Below are 22287 nucleotides of genomic sequence, written 5' to 3' on the forward strand. Positions count from 1 at the left end.
TGACTGTTCTTTTATGTGATTTACTGTTTCGTCTCTGGTCACTGAGACTCTTTGAAGGCTACTCACATGTGATATATTTAATGGTGTTTGATTGGCGATTGGCTCTCTGAATATTTATTCTGGCTATCGAGGTGGTAATTGTTCCCTTTTGCTGTTGGTTTGATTGCTTTAGAAATTGTGAGCCTCTTCTGGAGCCAACTTGGCTCGGAACGTGGCCTCGGATGTACAAAACAAATACCTGCTTCCAAGAAGCACGCTTCCTAAACTAGAATTTGGGGACTTATTAAATGGAACGAAATGAGCTGGCAAAAGTGATTCTGTGTTGCCCAACATATACTTTATTGTTTGGAATTAATTTTTATGTGGATAAAAAAAAGGGACTTTCTTCAGGGTGGTGGAATCAGTTTAAGAACATAAGAACATAAGAACAAGCCAGCTGGATCAGACCAGAGTCTATCTAGTCCAGCTCTCTGCTACTCGCAGTGGCCCACCAGGTGCCTTTGGGAGCTCACATGCAGGATGTGAAAGCAATGGCCTTCTGCTGCTGTTGCTCCCGAGTTTGGCCACCGTGGGCAACAGAGTGCTAGAGGGACCTTCCGTCTGATCCAATTCATGCCGTTTTTATGTTAAGGGAGGAAGGAGATGCGGCGTTTCCAAACAGTTTCCAATCCACAGGACGAGAAAGCGTGTTGGCAGGTGCTGTGTGTTTTGTTTGCAGACCATCACAGTGTTTTGGCTTCTGATTCAGACCCCATTCTCAGGTACACGGCTGAGGGAAAGCAACATCTGTCTATCCTCAGCCAGTAAACGTTAGTGCTTGTTTTGCCAATTGGGTGAAAAGCAACACAAACAAAAAGGGGGAAAAATCAGTAGAGCTCTTAAAGCAGAGATTGGGCAAACTCAGGAACTCCCTGAGCAGACAGAGACATCACGATTTATGCAATTCTCATGGAAAGCTGCTACAGAGGTCTCAGAACTGGATCACAGCATCTGCACTAAGGGAGGGGCGAGTTTTTCCTCTTACAATTTTTTGCCAACCAACGATCTCCTCAAAGCTGCTATTAGCGCTGCATTGAGAAAACAAAAACAAAGGTTCCTATATTCAGCAGAATGTGGCCAAGCAGAAGAGCAACAGTTTATGTCAGTTTTTCTCATTATTTCCATTTGTACCCCCCAGAAAAACAGCTGTCCCCCACTTGATTAAAAAATTTCCAGAAACACTACAGATCTATCCCACATGCATCTGATGAAGTAGTTCCTAGTCTACAGAATATTCTGCAGTGTAAACATACGTGTGTTTAAGGAGCTACAGAATTCTCCTTACTTTCTTTTCTTTGGCTGCAACAGAAAGCCGTGCTCACCCCTTTAGAAGGAGAGACAGTGTGAGCCGTGTAGCACAGCGGTACCTATTGAAATAAAAACAAAATAAATGAAGATGGAGGTAAACTTGGTTTTGAAATATTTATCTGTCGCCTAATGGCTTAGGGGTCGAGTGCTGCCTGAAGTGCTGTCATGCCACTTTGAAGCCACTTAAATGGCATGAGCTCTGACTTGTGCTTGGAAGCAGTTGGGCACTCTGCATAGCTCTTCCAGCAACTGTGTACCAATAGCAGCTTTCAAGCAGGCTTCAAGGGGAGCCCAGGATAGAACAAATGGTCATAGTCCAGTCTGGATGTAATCAGAATGTGGATAATTGTAGCTAGATTTTCTCTCTTAAGGAAGGGTCTCGACATGTCTATGAAAACAGGACTGAGAATAGATATGAGTCTCACTCTGTAAATGAAACTGAAATCGAAACTGAGGCTGCCTATTTCCACCTTTGTCCATCTTGGCTGGGCCTGATTTTCTGATACCATCACAGGCCCTCCCACTCCCTCCCTTTTGTTCTGGCCTTTAGATCGGGCACCTGTTTAAATTAGTTTTAATTAATTTTATTAAACAACTTTTGTTGTTTAATTCATATTTGTGGTATGTAACTGCTGCTCAAGTTTTAATTGGTTAATGGGTTTAAGTTTTTATGTTGTTGATTTGCTGTCTTGAAGAACAGCTGTGTTGTGAGCCGCCTCGAGCCCTTCGGGGATGAGGCGGCCTATAAGTTGAATGAATGAATGAATGAATGAATGAATGAATGAATGAATGAATGAATGAATGAATGAATAAATATGAATGCCAGGTTTAAGTGTCCGTCTTTGATGAGGTAATTCCTTGATTCAAAGGGCTTCCTCTGTTCCTAAAACTAGCAGATGCCAGCTAGAAGGAGCAGCCTCAAATCTTATTCACTAGTTTATATTTTTCCTATGTCATGGTAGGAATGGTATAAACAATTGAAAACTGGATTTCCAGTTTGGTGAATGATATCTTTCAGGAAGTGCCCTGAATCGATAAATGTCATTATCTGTCTTCATTTGTCTGGATGGGCCTCAGCTTCAGGAACTCCCTCTTAATGGGTGACTATTTTAGCCATTGTCAAGAGCCGATGACATACTTTCAAAAGTCCCCAGACAAGAGGGCCAGATGCTGCAAACAAACTCCAAATTAGTACAAAGCAAACAGCACAGATCAGCAGTTTTAAAGCAGCGTGGTTCTGTTTCCCCGCTCCACCAATGTATTTGTGAGCGAGTGTGTGTGTTGATTTGTAGAAACAGGACACTGTTTTCATGAATCAAGGTTGGCATGTGCCAGCTTGATCCTGAAGAGAAGCAGCCGCGGGCACAAGGCCCAGGGTTGCCAGCTAGCAGACTGGGATGGAGGGCAGGGGCATGGAGTGGCGGCGTCTGTTATGCTCTCTTTGTCCAGCTTTCTGATTTTAAAAAAATTGCTGGTTGCTGTTTTTAGCATTGCCCTCATGACCGCTGGTTGTCCTGCTGCTTTCTGGGCTCCCCCCCCCCCCATTTGGACCCGTTTGGGGGTGTTTTTGATTTATTACCCAGTATTAGTTTTATCTGTAAGCTGCTTTCAGTCTTATTTTATCTGGAAGCTGCCTTGAGTGTTATTTTGTTAGCAGAGCCGAGGCAGTGGGTCACTTGATGGCACCCACAGGGTCTGCCTGGGCACCGGTTCGGCCTATTTAGATGGCGAACCACGCTGTCATGATGAAAAGGTTAAGTCTAAGTTCGTCTGATGGGTAAGAACTCATACTTTATTCAGACATTATTCAAGGAGTCTGTACAAGGTATTTATATCCTTATGCACGGATATGCAGGAAAGGACCTTGAAGGGTCTGGCAAGGGCATGTGTTTTGCAGAAGTTAAACGGCTGTCAGACAAATGGCACTGCTTTAGAGTCCTCACAAGAGGAACCCCTTGGCTCAGAGTAGAAACTGCAGGACTGCAGTCAAAGCTCTGCTCATGACCTGAGTTCGATCCTGACGGAAGTCGGTTTCAGGTAGCTGACTCAAGGTTGACTCAGCCTTGCGTCCTTCCGAGGTTGGTAAAATGAGTACTCAGCTTTTTGCCTTTATTGGCCAATATGAGTCCCGAGGCGCAGAGTAGTAAGCTGCAGTCAGTGGTGGGATCCAAAAATTTTAGTAACAGGTTCCCTCGCCAGCCTCCCCTCAGCAAAGGGGGCAGAGGCGTACCTAGGCAAACCTGAGCCCTGGGCAAAACCTGAGTTGGATGCCCCCCCATGGGCAGCCACCCTACCACAACCCCAAAAAATATTTTTGCACCAGGTCATTTCTAAATCATCATCACATTATAGAAACTGCCCCAACGCACAAATCTGAACACAGCAATGGTGAAACACACAGGTTCTTTGATAGAGACTGGTGAGATAAAAGGTACGAAAGGCTGAGAATCAAAGAATTGCAATACCTGAAAGGGATTAACCCAGTTCAGGGAGTTACATTATTAGTCGCAATTGCTATATGGAACCGTCACGTTCAAAGGCAGTATGCCTCTCAGGGAGGTGAGGGCGTGGAGATGGAAAAGCAGACCCAATTAGTAACCCCCTCTCGGCACACACAAATAATTAGTAACCCACTCTCGGGAACTGGCGAGAACCTGCTGGATCCCACCTCTGGCTGCAGTACTGCAATGAAAGCTCTGCTCACAACCTCAGTTCGATCCCAACCAGCTCAGTTGGATCCCAGTGGAAGTCGGTTTCGAGTAGCCGGCTCAAGGTTGACTCAGCCATCCATCATTGCAAGGTTGGTACAACGAGTACCCAGCTTTCTGGGGGTAAAGTGTAGATGATTGGGAATGGCAAACGGGAACCACCCTGAAAACGTCTGCCTAGAAAACATCATCATACGACGTCACCACATGGATCAGTAATGACCGGTTGCTTGTACAGGAAACAGCCCTTAACTTTTTACCTTTAGAGACATCATAATACTGCATTTCAAGCAGAACCCATTGCATGTCCAAAACAGTGGCGTAGGAGGTTAAGAGTTCGTGTATCTAATCTGGAGGAACCGGGTTTGATTCCCAGCTCTGCCACCTGAGCTGTGGAGGCTTATCTGGGGAATTCAGATTAGCCTGTGCACTCCCACACACGCCAGCTGGGTGACCTTGGGCTAGTCACAGCTTCTTGGAGCTCTCTCAGCCCCACCTAGCTCACAGGGTGTTTGTTGTGAGGGGAAAAGGGCAAGGAGATTGTAAGCCCCTTTGAGTCTCCTGCAGGAGAGAAAGGGGGAATATAAATCCAAACGCTGCTGCTGCTGCTTCTTCTTCTTCTTCATTTGCGTGTGTGGTTTGATTAAAGCGCATCTCCTTCGCAATCTTGTGTATTTAATTATGCTCCGGCTGCTTCCACAATGCAACTTGATGCAAATCACAAACAGAATCTAGAAAAAACAACCAGGTCAAGGTTTCCCTTCTTCCTGGCCTGTTCGAGGTACCCGATGAATAAGAATTGGACCATACCAAGCTGCTGCTGTTCAAATGAGCCCATCCAGCAGCTGCTCCCAGACCTGACGAGTGTTAAATGCACCGCAAAATCAATATTTGGTAATTAAGCAGGACTCCTCATCCGTTTTACAATGAAATGCCTTCTCCGATTTGTGCCTAATTTTTAATGGTTGTTATGGAGGTCAGCCCCCTGTATGGGCGGGGTGTGGTGTGTGTGTGTGTGTGGGGGGGGGATTGCTTGATTTTGCGAAGGTTCTGATTAATGGAAGGCCGCTTGCACAGAGACCTAGAGGACGCATGCTGCAATGTCAGCTGTTTTGGTCCTTGGAATTATTATAAACAGAAGCTGCCGTTGTTAACTGTGTGTGTTCAACTGACCCCACGGAAGAAAAGAGGCACGTGCATAACTCTGGGATGTGGTTGCATATCTTCTATTTCTTTTATTTTATTATTTATATCCCTGCCCTCTCCCTTGGGGCTCAGGGCGGCCAACAACAACAATATAAAACTGCCTAAAACATCAGCAATCATAAATAATCAAACATCATACATTAGAAAACTAAGAGTAACAATAGATGGCAGCATCCCATCCCCTTTTGTGTCCACGGGAGGCCACTGGTGATGAGATTAATTCATTCTAAACCTGGCTGGCCAGATGTAAAAGCCTGGCAGAATAGCTCCATCTTGCAGACCCTGTGGAAACAATTTAAGCCCCACTGGGGAGCCTATTCCACCAGGTGGGGGCCACAGCCAAGAAGATCCTGGCCCTCATAGTAGCCAGTCAGATGTCTTTTGGGCCAGGGACCACTTCTGGGGGAGCGGAAGCATCCCTTGCTGGTTCATACCTCTGTTGACTTTTTAAAAGACTGAACTGTTGAGAGACAGTATGGTACAGTGATTAAAGGGCTGGCTTAAGACCAGGAAGACCTGGGTTCGAATTGCCCCTCAGCCATGAATCTCATTGGATAACCTTGGGCCAGGCACTCTTGCTCAGCCTGACCTGCCTCACAGGGTGGTGGATAAAATGGAGGTGAGGAGAGCGGTCGTGTGTGCCGCCCTGACCCCCTTAAGGCAAGATAAAATGATGGCAGAGATGGACTGTTCTTTCTTCACATTTCTACATCAGATGTTTAAGGCTTGATGGAGACATGATGCAGCTGGGACAAAAGAACCTGTCCATGCTGCTTTGAATGCACCCAAAATCTTTTTAAAGCTGGCTTCGCCCTTCCTACCGCGGTTCCTTCACAGAGCTCTGAGCCACCATCACGGCTTCCTTTATTTTATCCTCCAGTGTGGTGTGGTGGTGAAGGTGTCAGACTATGGCCTTGGAAACCCCGGCACAGATCTGCACTTACACCATGGAAGCTTTGCTGGGTTACCTTGGAGAGTCACACTCGCCCGGTACCTTTATCTCCTGGTTGAAGCCCGGTGGCGTAGAGCAATCACCTTAGCTAGGAGCAGCAGTGGCGTAAGAGGTTAAGAGCTCGTGTATCTAATCTGGAGGAACCGGGTTTGATTCCCAGCTCTGCCGCCTGAGCTGTGGAGGCTTATCTGGGGAATTCAGATTAGCCTGTACACTCCCACACACGCCAGCTGGGTGACCTTGGGCTAGTCACAGCTTCTCGGAGCTCTCTCAGCCCCACCTACCTCACTTAAGGTGTTTGTTGTGAGGGGGGAAGGGCAAGGAGATTGTAAGCCCCTTTGAGTCTCCTGCAGGAGAGAAAGGGGGGATATAAATCCAAACTACTCCTCCTCCTCCTCCTCTTCTTCTTCTTCTTGTCTTGAAAACCCTATGGGGTCTCCGTAAGCCAGCTGTAACTTGACAGCAAAAAAAAACCCCAAACAACAACCCTGTGAGGTAGATTTCGCTGTGGGAGTGACTGGCCCAAGGTCACCCAGCAAGCGTCCAAGCAGAACGGGGATTCGAAGCTGGATCTCCCAGATTCCAATCCAGCATTCCAGTCACTGCCCTGTGCCTGTTGAAAAGCAAAAGTTTAGCTATGGCACAAGGCATTTTTGTAATGTTTGGGATTTCTTAGTCCGGTTGAATTCCTTTTGCGTTCATTTTCCCCCTCTCTTCACCTTCCACCTGTTTTTCTTTAGTTTCTCTAAGTAATTACAAGGTTTGTGACCTGAACTCTTAAATATGATGAATGCCCCAAATAAATTATTCTTCCTGGTGGCCTTGGGCAATTCACACAGTTTCCTAGCCTCAGTTTACCATCTGTAAAAAAAAAGAAATAAGACCATGACGTGAGAAAGACTCTCGAATACCGTCAGCTGGGCAGGACGATAGGATCCAGCCCATAACCAGCCAACTTGAAAATATTCAGGGTAAAAATATTTGGAATAAATAATAAGTGTTTTCCCAGCCTTCTCCCATGAATGCTTGACACCTCAAGAAGTCCCTACGAGTGACTGTGTCTGACTTTCATTTCTGTCACCTCAAATCGCTCAAGGTTTTATTTGAGGCTGCCACCCTTCAGGGGAAATGAAGAAAAATGTGCCATTGCATTTTGCAAAGCTGACTCCGGTGAAGGTTAAGCCTGGCTTGTGCGAATGGCTGATTCTGTATCTGCTGTTTTCCACTCCCTTGGAGTCACGTTGAAAAGTTAGTCACTTTGCATCTGGCAACTCCGCTTGTTTCTGTTAACAGAAGCCCAAATGTTCAGCGATGACAGCTCGAGCATGAAAGAAAGGAAAAGATAAACAGGTCTAAGTACTTGAGGCAAATTATCAGCATCGGTCAGGTGGTACGGCATCTACTTTGCCCACACAACAGCCCAGGTTTTTTCCCTAGTTGCAGGTGTGGAGAGAGAGATGTCATCAGTCAAGGACATGGAAAACAGTCAGAGTAGATGATCCAGAATTTGATGTAACTGGAGTCTGACAGTAAAAGGCAGCATTAATTGCTCGGGGAAAAGCTGGTGGCTCACGTCAAGGCAACAGACCAACAGAGGTGGTTTGCCATTGCCTTCTAAAGCAAGCAACTCCAGTCTTCTTTGGTGGTCTCCCATCCAAGTACCAACCAGGGCTGACCCTGCTTAAGAACATAAGAACATAGCCTGCTGAATCAGACCAGAGTCCATCTAGTCCAGCATTCTGCTACTCGCAGTGGCCCACCAGGTGCCTTTGGGAGCTCACGTGCAGGATGTGAAAGCAATGGCCTTCTGCTGCTGCTTCTGCTCCCAAGCACCTGGTCTGCTAAGGCATTTGCAGTCTGAGATCAAGGGGGATCAAGATTGGTAGCCATAGATCGACTTCTCCTCCATCAATCTGTCCAAGCCACGTGCTTAACAGGTGGGAACATCAAATTATTATCCTCAGCTTGCCTCTGGAGAGTGTTCCACCTTAGAACTTTCTAGAAGGAGAATGAACGGGAAGAAAGGTGTAGGGATCACACAGGTGTCATGTTGGAGAGAACATAAACGCATTCAGAGTGTTTTCTGTCTTCAGTGTGCATGAAGGCTATTGTGAATTTTGGTGTCTGAGGGACCAGCAGGAAACAAAACTTAAAGATTCAGTTGTAGCGTGAACAAAAGAACAGACCTCATGGCCGCAGGCCGCAGGCCTCATGCTGAAGATCAGAGTCTTCTTCCATCACCAGATACTTAAGTGACCCTTCAGAGAAGTGTCAGGATATGCACAGCATTAAAACATACTCTCTGCTTGATTCTGTCAGAATATAACTGAACCTCTGAAGCTTTAAACCAAATCAGACCCTTGGTCTATTAAGGCCACTCTTGTCCACTCTGACTGACAGCTGCTCTCCAGAGTGTCAGTCAAAGAAAAGTTTTTCTTGGTATCTGCTGCTTGAGAGAGAGGGGTGGGGGGGATCTCAAACTGGTAGTGCCAGGAATTGAACCTGGGACCTTCTGGGCATAAAGCATGCACTGTCCCACTGAGCATAGGCACCTGTTTCTGCTCAAGAGAATTTCAGGTGCGTGGTCAGAAGGTGAACATGCATCTAGATATTCACTGGGGTGGCGGCATGGATAGATGTGGGGTATTTGGGGCAAAAATGTCTGGTGGGAAAGAGTTAAATATTTTTATTTTTAATTTATTAATTAGACTTATAGGCCCCCTCATCCCCGAAGGGCTCGAGGCGGCTGACAGTACGGCTGTTCTAGTGAACAGCAAATCAACAACATAAAACTTAAACCCCTTAAAACCTATGCAGCAATTATAAACAACAAATATATAGATTAAAACAACAAAAGTTTTTTTTTAACAAAAGTTGTTGAAAACAGGCGCCCGATCTAAGGCCAGAAGAAAGGGAGGAAATAGGCAGGGCCTGCGATGGAATCAGTAGATCAGGCCCAACCAGAATAGAAAAGATGGAAACAGGCAGCCTCAGTTTTGGTGGGGGGCAGTAGGGCCACGGCCAGCCCCTCCGAAAGCCCGGTGGACTAGCTCCGTCTTACAGGCCCTGCGGAACTCATCTAGGTCCCGCAGAGCCTGGACAGCTGGAGGTAGAGCATTCTCTCAGAGCTTCCTTAAACACATGAAAATGCCTTACATGGAGCCAGACCCTTGTTAAGTTCATGTCAGCTCTCAGGATCTCACCCCCAACTGCCTGATCCTTTTAAGTGGAGATGCCAGAGACTGCACCTAGGACGTTTTCACAAAGGAGATTCTTTGCCACTGAGCACAGCTCCTCTAAAGACCACCTTTCCCTTTCTCTCTTGTTCTAGGATCTGAGCTCATTTGCAATGCCATTCCTGGATGGAGATGTGGACAGTTCAGAGAAACAGGCATCACGGAAGGTAGGCTACTCGATATTTCTGCATCTTTGTTCAGTATCTCTAGCATCACAAACCAGTTGTGCCTTGGCTTTCAGAGGCAAGACAGACCACCGTTTTGCAGAGAGGAGGCTGGTTCATGCAGCCATTTTCATGGGGAAGGCCTCTGTTAAGAGCACATTTCTCAAAGTTGACAGTGAGATGAAGGAGTCTTGCAAAATCATCCCACGTGACAAAAAGGCATTCTGAAATGGCAGCCATTTTTAGATTCTGCTGACCGTGGACACATTCGGAAGGGCCAGTTGTCTGGGTAAAAGTGGAAATCAAAAGAGGCCTCGTGGTGATTGTGCTGCATCAAAAATCATCATGCCGATTGGGCCAGTAGCAAGCCAAAATCCATACTAAGCCATGTGGCCCGTCAGCATGAATGTTAGGTGGGACAGGTGGTGGACTGACAGGCCGAAGTTCTATGCCAAAAACCCCTCCATCTTCTTACGCTTTTAACAGGTTACCAAGAGGGGGCGACGTGGCATGCCTTTGCTTCGTTTCTGCCTGAAAATAAAGGTTGATATTCTTGCAGAAATCAGACTTTTGGTCGAGACATTTTCAGAGGAGACTCTAAGGAGGGATTCTCTGAGCACTGATGTATGTGGAAGAGCAGACTGTGCATCAGAGATAATACCTGTTGAATATTCCATCTGTGGAGCTGATTCTTTCTGTGGAGCTGATTCTTTAGCATCAGGCAGCCGGTGGCTTTTCTTTTCAGAAATGTTTTAAAATATATATGTTTTCAAACGGATGAGGAAGCGGTCCTGGCTTTAAATTGGTTTCAGAGGTTTCCTGTTTTAATGTAATTTTTTTTGCAGTGATTTTTTTAAAAAATACTTTGTCACCTAGATTCTCTTTCTTTCCTCATTGCCGATTGTGTTGGTTGACCGGGTGGGATACAATTTTTAATGCTTTGCTTAACGTAAAGGTCGGCATTGGTGTTGAGCTTTTCTCTATTCCTTGAAAAACTAGACGACTCCTTTGCTTTCAATGAAAGGTGCCGCTGACGGAGGATCATCAGGGTCTAACAGCTGGCCATTATACACTGCCTGGGAGCTTCTCTACTGTGGCCGGCTTATTCCGTTGCTTTTCTAGGGATGCTGTGAAAAGGAAAACGTCATCCTCACCCTCTTCGATATGCAAGATGCATATTCACTTCTGTCACTGAGCCACAGAGGTTTAATCCATGCGCCTTCGGAATGTCGCTAATGGCTGTGACTCACTCCGGCCAAGGGCAGAAATTATTTCCTGAGGGCAAAAAAAAAGTGAGGTAGAAAAGTAGGCAGCATTGATGGACCGTCAAGGACACAATGGGAAAGTTTCCTTTATGCAAAATAAGTTAAGATTGTACCGCAGTTGATTCAGGATGGCGTCTGCAGGGATGGACTAGCGAGGTGTGGCAGGAATCTGGGTAGACAGCACACTGGAGTAGCTCCTGGACAAAAGTGTGGGCACAAATCCAGGGTTGTCTGCAAACTGTCAGGACCACGGAGAGCTCACTAAAGGGTAGATGCTGGCTGGCTGGCAGGTAAGGAGCCTAAACAGTCAGTACAATTGCAGTGGTTGGTGTAAGACAGTGGCCAGTGAGACCAGGGTTCCATTTTCCCCTCTTTTGTAAAGCTCAGTGGTTGTTTTCTTGTAGCCTTGCTACCTCACAGGGCTGTCGTGAATCAATAATTGGGAAAAGAAACCATGTATGTTCTCTTGAGCTCTTCAGGAGAAGAGTGGAATAAATATTTATCTGCTATATTTTTATCATGCCTTTCTTCTGTGGGGCGCAGGTCAGTGCATGTGTTTTTCCTTTTTGCCCCCACAACAACCCTGCAGGTTAGGCTTAGTTAGGCTTACTGGCCTAACGACATCCAGAGAGCTTCACGGCTATGTAGAGATTCTGAACTTGGGTTTCCCCAGATCTTAATCCAGCACTGTAACCACTGTGTATCAAATAACTGGGCTCTATAATAAAAGCAAGCTATTTCAAAATGGAGTAAAACCTGTGCCGCTTAAATTTTCGCATCTCTCCTTTAAACTCTCTACTGGAATCTTTGGATGAATTTCCGTTAAAGCTGAACTATGAAAATACCATCTGATGCACTTTACCACCTATTATCCTCCCAGAGAGGAACCTGACCCCTCCCTTTTCTTTTTACTGGGGTGATCTTAATTGAATTGGCCATAATAGGGCACCTATTATGATACAAACCGCTGTTTTTAAGTAGCTTTTAATGGAATTTAGTATTATATTGTTGTTATCGATTTAATTAATTGTATATGTGAATGTTGTTCACCGCCCAGAGCCCCCAGGGGATGGGGCGGTTTATAAATCGAAACAATAAATAAATAAATAAATAAAATAGGACTTTGGAGAGAAATTTCATCCTGTTCGCTGATGTCTGTAACTCTCCAATGTACTGCCAGATTTCTGTTTTTGAGCACTTAAAATTAATCCTCAGTTTTCCCAAGTGGCAGAAATTGAAAGGTGGACAGGCCCAAACAGAACAGGGATTCCAGCAAATGTAGAAAAAACTGGAACTGGAAAAAGTCATGTGATAACCTTTTAAAAATAATATTGTAAGATTATCTCAGAATAAAAATTGCAAAGGCAGCTCTGAAAAAGTGGAAGAATAATATTCGCAAGAACTACTGGACATAAAGTACTTCCCCTTCCCTACTGTACTGACTCTATAAAAGCAAAATTTTTGCTCAGAGCATAATTTTTGCTGATGGGAAGGAGGAGCCATCATGTCAGGATCGTTCATGAAAACCCACGTGGTTTAGTGGTTAAGAGCAAGTGGACTCTAATCTGGAGGACCAGGTTTGAGACCCCATTCTTCCACATTAGCCGCAAGGTCTAATCTGGTGAACCAGATTTGTTTCCCCACTCCTGCATTCCTGCTGGGTGACCTTGGGCTAGTCACAGTTCAGTTCCCAAGGTGTTTGTTGTAGGGAGAGGAAGGGAAAGGAGTTTGTAAGCTGCCTTGAGTCTCCTTGCAGGAGAGAAAGGCAGGGTATAAATCCAAACGCTTCTTCTTTTCTTCTTACTTCATTAGAAGAGGAGGAGGAGGAGGAGGAGTTTGGATTTATATCTCACCTTTCTCTCCTGTAAGGTGACTCAAGGCAGCTTACAAAGAGACCTTATGAGGTATGTGGGGCTGAGAGAGTTCTGAAGAACTATGACTAGCCCAAGGTCACCCAGCAGGAATGCAGGAGTGCGGAAACACATCTGATTCACCAGATAAGCCTCTGTCACTCAGGTGGAGGAGTGGGGAATTAAACCCGGTTCTCTGGATTTGAATCCACCTGCTCTTAACCACTACACCATGCTGGCTCTCCATTAGCTGCTCTGTACAGCCTGTGCTGTTGCAGCCTTGCATTTTGTCATTCAGCCCTGCAGAAGGACTTGCTTATTCCTGCAGGTGCAGGTCAGAATACAATGCTACCTAGTGGTCCTTCTGGCAAATGCCACATTGCCACATTGCTGCTATCCATCTGTGCCTTTGTCCTTTCCTGGTTGCTGCTTCATGCAGACCTGAATCACTGAGCAGAATTCTTGTTCGACAGGCTTGGAAATCCTCCATTGTCTCCTCCATCTAAATCAGTCTGATTCTTTTACTTTCCTAAGTTCTTTCATTCCCCCGAGATAAGAAATCATCCAATTAAGATTTCCTTCGCTGAGCATCTTTGAATGCAAGCAAAGCTTCTGGCTTCTCATAATTGCGTTTGCCCCCCAAGATGGTCAGGAGAAAATTCCTCTTTGCTTGTCTGCTTTTTACATATGGCAGCTGATCCTTCAGACTGAATGTTTTCTCCCCTACTGGCAGCAGCTCTCTGGAGTCTCAGGCAAAAGTCTGTCCTGGCACGGCAGTGGCGTATCTGCCAGAGGGCCATGGGGGTCAATTGACTCCGGGCGGCCCCCACTGGATCATGTGGGGGTACCTGGCAGGTCCACGGGAGGCTCCCAGCCTGGCTGCTCTTGAAGGACCAGCTGGGCACCCCTAGGCCCTGCCCCACCAGACCTGACCCCACTAGGCTGCCCAGAACCGCCACCATTGGCTAAGGTAAGTGAGAGGGGCGGCACCCAGAGCAGGTGTTTGCCCCAGGCACCATTTCCCCCTGGTACGCCTCTGTGGCACAGCTTTCTGACAGCTTTTAACTGGAGACTAAATTTGGCAACTTCTGTTCCCAAATCTCATGCCATGTCCCCCATCTGAGCCCGTCCCTTAGTAAAAAAGCATAGTTGAAGGTTACCTTAACCAAAATTTCTCCTGCCAAACCTCAGTGGCTTTAAAGAAGAATAAGAAATGAACACTCGGTGTGGTCTAGTGAATCTGATTTTGGGCTGAGATTGAGGAGACTGGAGAACTAGGCCTCATAGCAGTGATACTCTCTAGATCAGAGGTCTTCAAATTATGGCCCTCCATATGTTCATGGACTACAATTCCCATCAGCCCCTGCCAGCATGGCCAAGTGGCAGGGCTGATGGGAATTGTAGTTCATGAACATCTGGGGGGCCATAGTTTGAAGACCCCTGCTCTAGATTATCTCAGCCTGGCCAAACTCTCAGGGTTGCCTTCCTCACAAGGTTGTTGTAAGGATTAACTAGGAAGGCCCCTTCTATGTCATTCCAAGTTCCTTGGAAAAAAGGTGGGCTGCAAATATGATCAATAACATGAATAATAGAATATTATCAATGATATTAATGATACATTATGAAATACAAAATTTGCCTGACTTGTGTGTACATGGAGCACTGTATTTTTAGATTTGCTATATTTGCCTATTTTTTCTGTCTTCCGGAGAGCTCAGGGCGGCAAACATGGGTTCCCCATCTTCCATGTTTCCTTCACAATAACCCGGTGAGGTGGTTTGCTGTATGAGAGATTGACAGGCTTGAGAGAAGTATGTCTAGGCAGGAATTTGAACCCGTGTCTCCCCTGTCCTTGGCTGGCACAGTAGCCAACCCCATCAAGTTGCCTCTGTGGTAGAAGAGCTTACCAGGGTAGCGTTTCAGCTGGAGTTCATTTTACAAAATCCCTTTGATATGTTAAGCACTGTTTTCTAAAATCCTGCAGAGCTGACTCACTTGTTTCACAGGGGAACAGGGAGCACAATACCTTTCAGGAGCCCAACATCCGGCCTTCGGATACGAAACTGGTTATTAAGCAGGGCTACTTGCCAGCCCGTCTAAACTCTGTGGAGTGTGTGTGTGTGTGTTTTTCCCATAGTGGTATTGAATTCTGCCTTCTCATCGACGGATGAAAATAACTTTGTCCACCCAAGCCAGGATGGTAGACAATTGGACCTTGTCCTGGGTCAAGGGCTAGAACTGAAATGAGGCTCTGTTCCGTGCAGATGAGGCTGCCTTTTGCCTCCACTGGAAGCTCCATTTCAAGGATTTCTTGACTCATTTTTCCCTCTTGCTTGTAAAGTTCACCTTGCAAATTGATTTGGAAAGTGGCCACGGTTTGCTTTCTTCTCCAGCTTCAGATCCAAACAAAGCCTGGGGCACATTTGCATGTGTCTTTATTCTACTGTTTTATTGTATTTTTAAACCATAGGGGGTGGGGGATGATGATTTACCTGGGGTAAATGGCGCCTGGAGACAGGCTCTGCCCCCCCGCCCCGCCCCCAGGCTCTGCCCCACCCCAGCTCCACCCCCCACTGCCCTCGACCCCATCCATGTCACCATGGACATGGGCAAGGTCTAGGGTGCCCACCTCCCCCCCCCCCAGACTCTCCCTGCCGGCTGGGCTCCCAGCTGGCAGCCTGCAGTCTCTTCTGACCTCCCCTCCAGGCAGGCCAGAAGAGACTGCAGTCCCGGCCTTGGAGACATTCTTTTATAAGCACTGAGGCCGGGGGGTGGGGCTTGGGGAGCAGGAAGGGGTGGGAGCCCAGCCGGCAGGGGGGAAGGAAGGGAGGGGGGAGTCCAGAGCAGGGTTGAGGGCGCTTGGAGGCAGCAGGAAGCCCTGCTGTCTTGTTTTTGCATGCCTCAGATGGGGTCGAGGCACGCGAAAATGAGGAGACAGCAGGACTTCCTGGTCACGTGGGGGGCTGATTTTGCGCCCCCCCATGTGACCAGAAGAGTGGCGCCCGGGGACAAGGGGTACCCCTTGTCCCTAGGCAGATACGCCACTGATGATGATGATGATGATGATGAAGAAGAAGAAGAAAACTTTTCCGTAGTTTTAATTTCCAACTGTCAGTTCAGTTCTCCATAGCATTCACTGAAAAAAGCAATGAGACAGTGGAGAACTGAACTGACCATCAGAAATGAAAATTTTGGAACAGTCAACATCAAGTGAGGAATTTTCCAAGGTGATTCACTGTCACCCTTACTGTTTCTCATCGCCATGATCCCACTAACAGTGATTTTAAAGAAAACAAAGTTGGGATATCAAATGGCCGGAGGCTCAAGAAAAAAATCTCACATTTCCTGTACGTGAATGATTTGAAGCTCTGAGGGAAGTCAGACTAGTGAACACAGACATTTCGATTGAGTTTGTTTGGCCTGGAAAAGTGGCCACTATGGCAATAAAGAGGGGCAAGATCACAAAGAGTGATGGCATAGAAATAAGTGCCTTCCTCCTTTACCTCTGGGTGATCTTTTTACTCCATTGACATCCAGGCCCAACGCAGAATCTATACCATAACAGATTAATAGCCCATTTAATCTTACATCTGTCTGGAATTATATTACCTAGGAAAACAGTGACAGCATCCTTCTGCAGGGAAGTATGCCACTGGGGTCAGTTTCCTCACCCCGACAGCAGCAATTTTTAATGCCTCTTGACATGAAGAAGGATGACTCCCCCCCTTATGTAATCTGGTAAATGCAATTGTTGTTTCTGTTGCTTGCAGGCAGAATCAATCTTTCCTTTTCGCTGTCACAATAAGCCACCTGCTTCAAACTGTACCGTCCTGATCAGATCTCCTTCCGGGCCCTATTCTGTCTTCTAACGTCTTCCCCTGCTCACCATGCTGTGAACACGGAGAGCTGGCATGTTTTAGTGGTTAAAGTGTTGGACTAAGATCTGGGATACCCAGATTCAAACTCCCTGTCATAGAAGCTTGCTGGTTGACCTTAGGTCAATCACACGCTTTCGGCCTAATCTACATCACAGGGTTGTTGTGAGAATAAAATGGAGGGGAGGAGAATAACATAAGCCATCCACGGAGGAGAAAGATGGACCATAAAGGAAGTAAATGAATGAATATTTAAACCTTGCCCCCAAATATGTAGAATTTGCTCTGAAAAGGGCCATCAACCTGATTTTTAGGAGCCAGAGAACTTTCCCCAAGAGAGTGGCTGAATATTATAAAGCTTTCCAGGTTAGAAAACGAAGGGTGAACAATTGCAGTGGGAAGTGCCATCAAGACACAGCTGATGGATGGCAACCCCATAGGGTTTTCAAGGCAACTGACGTTCAGAGGTGGTTTGCCACTGTCTGCCTCTATGTAGCAGCCCTTATTATCCTTGGTGATCTCCCATCCGAGCACAACTGTAGTCTTACAGCAACGAAGGCAGCATGTTGTTTCGGCCAGTGAGAGAAGCAGGGAGCAACTCTGCCGTCCTGTTTCCCCCCCAAGCCCTTTTATTGACAGTTTACAAGAGGAAAAACAAACAAGGCAGGCAGGCAGGCAGGGGAAACACAATACAATGGACAGGGCAAAGAGCACAGGGGGATTTGGGCAGGAGATTTGGCAAAATTGCACGTACACATTGCAACCTCAGCGGTTTCTCCGAATCCACACTTTGGAAGGAGAGGTCAGTCGGGGGAGTGTGAGAGACCCTTTTCCGGCGGTGTGCCCCCGTACTCGAGCATTTCCCAGGCACTCAGGCCCTCCAACACACAACCCTCCTTAGCTTCCAAGATCTGACAAGATTGGGCTAGTCTGGGCCCTCCAGGTCTTCCTTTAGATTCTTGCTGCAGGATACTCTGGGCTGACGTGCCTTGGAGATCTGCCGTCTCTCTCATTTGTGCACACTGTCGCCGAAAAGGACGATGAAAAAGACACCCTTTGACCAGGCCTTCTGGGGATGGGATGGTGGGAAGCTCTCCAGAGCTCCCTCTGTTCTACTCCCCCCCCCCCTGGCTTCTGCCTTTGTGTCCCCAAAAGGCCTGACCCGTGACTGTTCCGCCCAACCCACCAGGCCTCAGAGAGAAACACATCTCACCATGGAATGCCTCTGAAGATGCCAGTCACTGGTGTGTGCAAAATGTGAGGAGCAAAAACCACCAGACTACATCTGCAACAGCCAGTTGATTCTGGCTATGAAAGCCTTCCACAATGCATTATACCAAGAACTGTGTAGCGTAAGTCTTAACTGCCCTGGCCTGGCTGTATCCAGTGCCTGGGAGTCCCTCCCAGAGCACCTCTATGAAGTCTTTTCCACCTGTTTTTCTTTAGCATTTGATTTAAACCTATAGCCCTCCTGCCCAGCTAAAGAGAAGCCCAGGAAGATATTGCTTCATGCAGACAAACCTCTTCCTCCACCAGTCTACGCTGTAAGCTGTTGATGGCACGAACCTGCCCTTTGGATTGATCTTGTGCTGTTGAATAAATTAAGACCCCCATCTGGGTAGCACCAGGTGTGCTGAGCTCTCTAGACTCCAGGCTGAACCTTTGCATCTATGCAGAAAGATGTGTGCAACAGGGGAGGATTCCGAGTGAAGCAACGAAAGCAGCTAGCAAAGAGGATACAAGAACATCCTGAAAACTTCATTGCTGGAGTTCCTTGGATCAGCTTGTCTTTCTTCATGTTGTCCTTTTGCCCCCTGGTGGCCAACCTGCAGAACAACTTCTGAAAAGTGAAGTACTCCTGAGACTACCAGCAAAGGGGGCCGGTGCTGTTTCCTTGTGCTGTGTTTGACAGCTCCAGGGTTTCACACCGGGCTAATATTTACATTGGATAAATTGGACATGCCGAGAACAAGGCCTCAAAGAGATGCTCAACCTCAAGGCCTCAAAGAGATGCTCAACAGAGCCCTACAGGGATGGGGCGGTATAATAAATCGAAAAAATAAATAAATACAAATAAATAAACCTCTGCTTTTTGAACTTCAGCTTTTGGACCTGCCAGGCCTCAGGAAGGGCCTGTGCCGATTAGGGTCCCTGATGATTACTGTGTTATTATTTTTTAATCAGGGTTTAGATACTGTCAGATATGCCTGTGTAAAGTACAAACAACACCCCCCCCCCCCCCCCCACAACCCAATGCAATGCCTGCACAGCAGGGAAAACATTCCTGGCAGTGTCGTACGTGCTCGAACATGTCTGTCCCTCTTCTCATTAAAGTAAATAATTAATCAAATTATCTTCTTTGAGTTGCCCGGACTGGAATGATAATTTGGGGGACGGAATCGAGAATGGGGTGTGGTTGACATTCTTCCCACTCCTCTTGTACCGTCCCCCACCCTCCACCCCCGGTTAATGGCTTTAGCCATAAAACAATTAAAATAGTAACAAGCATAGCACGTACCATTAATATCAGCGTAGCATTTTAACTGCTCTCCCCCACCACACGTGTTGACAGGGCTTATGTTCAAAATCCACCAGAAAATGTTATCTGGATTGTAATGAGTGCTTTTGTATTTGGGTGGGAATTAGCTTGGGGTTTTAAAAATAGCCATTATACATTATTGACCACCAAAAAACCTCATAAGGAATATTCAGAGAACCGTGTACCAGTTAAGGGCTGTCTTGTTTAAGAACATAAGAACTAGCCTTCTGGATCAGACCAGAGTCCATCTAGTCCAGCTCTCTGCTACTCACAGTGGCCCACCAGGTGCCTTTGGGAGCTCACATGCAGGATGTGAAAGCAATAGCCTTCTGCTGCTGCTGCTCCTGAGCACCTGGTCTGCTAAGGCATTTGCAACCTCAGATCAAGGAGGATCAAGATTGGTAGCCATAGATCGACTTCTCCATAAATCTGTCCAAGCCCTTTTTAAAGCTATCCAGGTTAGTGGCCATTACCACCTCCTGCGGCAGCATATTCCAAACACCCATCACACGTTGTGTGAAGAAGTGTTTCCTTTTATTAGTCCTAATTCTTCCCCCCAGCATTTTCAATGAATGCTTGTAGAGGCAGGGTGTTGCTATCCCCACCTTATGTTTGGTTCAGTTCAGACATCAGCCTTGGCTCAAGGTAGGTGCTGGATGAGCCTGAAGGGGGAGGGGGGGCCCCACTTGAAAAGCCTGTGTCTTTGACCATTACTTGCTTCCTCTCTGCCACAGACAGCAGGTCTTGGGATTTAACTCTCTGTTCTGCTTTTTAATTCCCTGCAGTGCTTCCTGTGCAATATTTCAACGTGACCCATTTGCGGCAGGAGGATGATCGATTGTGTGATGAATCACCTCATGGCAGCATTCTGGAAGAGCAAACATCTGACACGTGTCCCTTATCTCCTTCCCTCTTAGGCGGAAGACTGCTACAACACGGGCAGCCCTTCCAAAGGACTCTTCTCAAAGGGGCTCCAGAACCGGCCTTCTAGTCCTGCCTCGGCCCCTGTCAAATCCAAGCACAGTCCGGGCTCGCCCAAAACGGTGTTCCCTTTCCCCTACCAGGAGTCCCCGCCACGCACCCCCCGCCGGATGAGCTTCAGTGGGATCTTCCGATCATCCTCCAAAGACTCTTCCTCCCCCTCCTCCAACTCATCTACCTCTCCTGGTGGCATCAAGTTCTTCTCCAGGTCGAGAAAAAGTAAGAAATCCAGTCCTGTTAATTCTCGGCAAAATTCCCTGGCCTCAGGGAGTTTCTATAGCTCCAGAAGGAAATGAAGTGCAGCACCAGTTTGTATCGCGATAATTTTTGCTTTCATTTCTCCCTATGGTATAAATATGAGGTCCTACATCTTCAGTCATAACTGAGATGGCCTCAACTAGCTCAATCTCACCAGATCCAGGCTGCTAAGCAGGGTTGGTCCTGGTTAGTACTTGGATGGGAGACCACCATGAAAGTTTAGGGCTGTTATGCAGAGACATTTGGAGATGGCAAACCACCTCTGAATGTCTTTTGTCCTGAAAACTCTACAGGATTGACCAGAAGTCAGCTGTGACTTGACAGCCCTTTCAAACTGTGGGGGGAATTGCAGGACCAACCCCAAGGAAAGGGGGCAAGAATCCAAGAGTAGGGAGATGAAATTCCTCAAATGGAGAGAGTTCTGAGGAAGGTAAAACCTTCCTTTCTACCAGGTGAAAACTAAATAGGTTGGACATCTGGTGGAGGACCTTTATGCACCTTCTAAGGCACAGGTGTCAAACTCGCGGCCCTCCAGATGTTATGGACTACAGTTCCCATCATCCCCTGCCAGCATCATGCTGGCAGGGGATGATGGGAACTGTAGTCCATAACATCTGGAGGGGCGTGAGTTTGACACCTATGTTCTAAGGGTTCGATTTCTATCCTCTTTTTGCTAATGGTGAAAATGGATGGGTTTTTAATGCTGGATCTTAATTAATACCTTTTAATGTCTTGTTTTTATTATTTTTGTTTTGTAAGCTTCCTTGGGCAGGTTTCTGAATAGGTCACATAAACGAAATTTAAATAAAGTTAAAATAAATAATGGTGTTGTGGCCAGCCACTTTCCTCTAATAATGCAAAATCTCTTACATCAGAGGAAGGTACTGGAGCACCATTAGCAAAACAGACCTTTGGTACCAAGGATCTGTGTTTTGATTTATAGAACTTCTTAAGTCACCATGCCAACCACCCTCAGTCAAAAAAAATATTTCAGAGAAAAACCTAAAATACAAACCAATTTGGGATTTGATTCGGTTCTGTGATAAAGACGGTTCGGTTTTTGTGGGACTGCATTTATTCTGCAGGACTCTGATTCCATGTATGTTCTCTGCTGTCGGTGGTGAGCTCTGTCCACGTGTTCACGGACAAGCAGATACTTCTGAAGTGTTGTGGCAGATTTATCATGCATTTTAATTTAGTTGTGACTGAGGAAAAAGTCAACACCAGACAACCTTCTGAGAGTTAAGATACAGATTTTTTTCCTCCTGTGTTCCTCTTCCGCTGTACGCCTGAAGGTGGTGCTGCTGGTTCTAATTCTGACTGGCTGATTTTTTCCCCAAGGTGGTAGGTTTTAAGTTTGCTGAACTTGTGCGATGGATGCATTACACAGAAATCGTAGAAGGGACATCCCGCATCAGTGAGCACAACCCCCTGCACAATGCCGGAAGCTCACAACTACCTCCCCACCTAAGGTTGCCAACTCTGGGTTGGGAAATTCCTGGAGATTTTGGGGATGGAGCCTGAGGAGAGTGGCATTTGGGGAGAAAAGAACTCCAATGGGGTATAATGTTATAGAGTCCACCTTCCAAAGCCGCCATTTTCTCCAGGTGAGCTGATCTCTGTCACCCGGAAATCAGTTGAAGAGCTGGAGATCTCCAGTTATTAGCTGGAGGTTGGCAACCCTATCGCCCATACCTCCAATGACACCCCTCCCCTCTCTGATACCCTGTCATTAAAGTTCTTTATCCCTGACTTTTGATACCTAGTTGGTCATTTGAAACCTGCCTAGTTAGCGAAGTCTTTCTAAAGTTTTATTCTTTATCAGTCTAGATCTTTTGTCCAAAGTCTGGCCAGCAGGTTCAAAAATGTGTTGTCAGGTCACTTCTCTGTTTACCCAGTGACCTCT

At 46.6% G+C, this 22287-nt stretch overlaps 1 protein-coding gene across 3 annotated transcripts in view; it reads left to right on the forward strand.

Moving 5' to 3' along the window:
* PRKAG2 (protein kinase AMP-activated non-catalytic subunit gamma 2) overlaps positions 1 to 22287 on the forward strand; it is a 204721-nt gene that overhangs the window by 53487 nt on the left and 128947 nt on the right. For all 3 annotated transcript variants that reach the window (XM_048510352.1, XM_048510351.1, XM_048510353.1), the window contains exons 2-3: positions 9545 to 9616; positions 20060 to 20342. In XM_048510352.1, coding sequence (XP_048366309.1) covers positions 9545 to 9616; positions 20060 to 20342 — 355 coding nt within the window. The remainder of the gene's footprint in view (positions 1 to 9544; positions 9617 to 20059; positions 20343 to 22287) is intronic.

This window comes from Sphaerodactylus townsendi, linkage group LG11 (assembly GCF_021028975.2).
Source record: "Sphaerodactylus townsendi isolate TG3544 linkage group LG11, MPM_Stown_v2.3, whole genome shotgun sequence".
Classification (NCBI taxonomy): domain Eukaryota; kingdom Metazoa; phylum Chordata; class Lepidosauria; order Squamata; family Sphaerodactylidae; genus Sphaerodactylus; species Sphaerodactylus townsendi.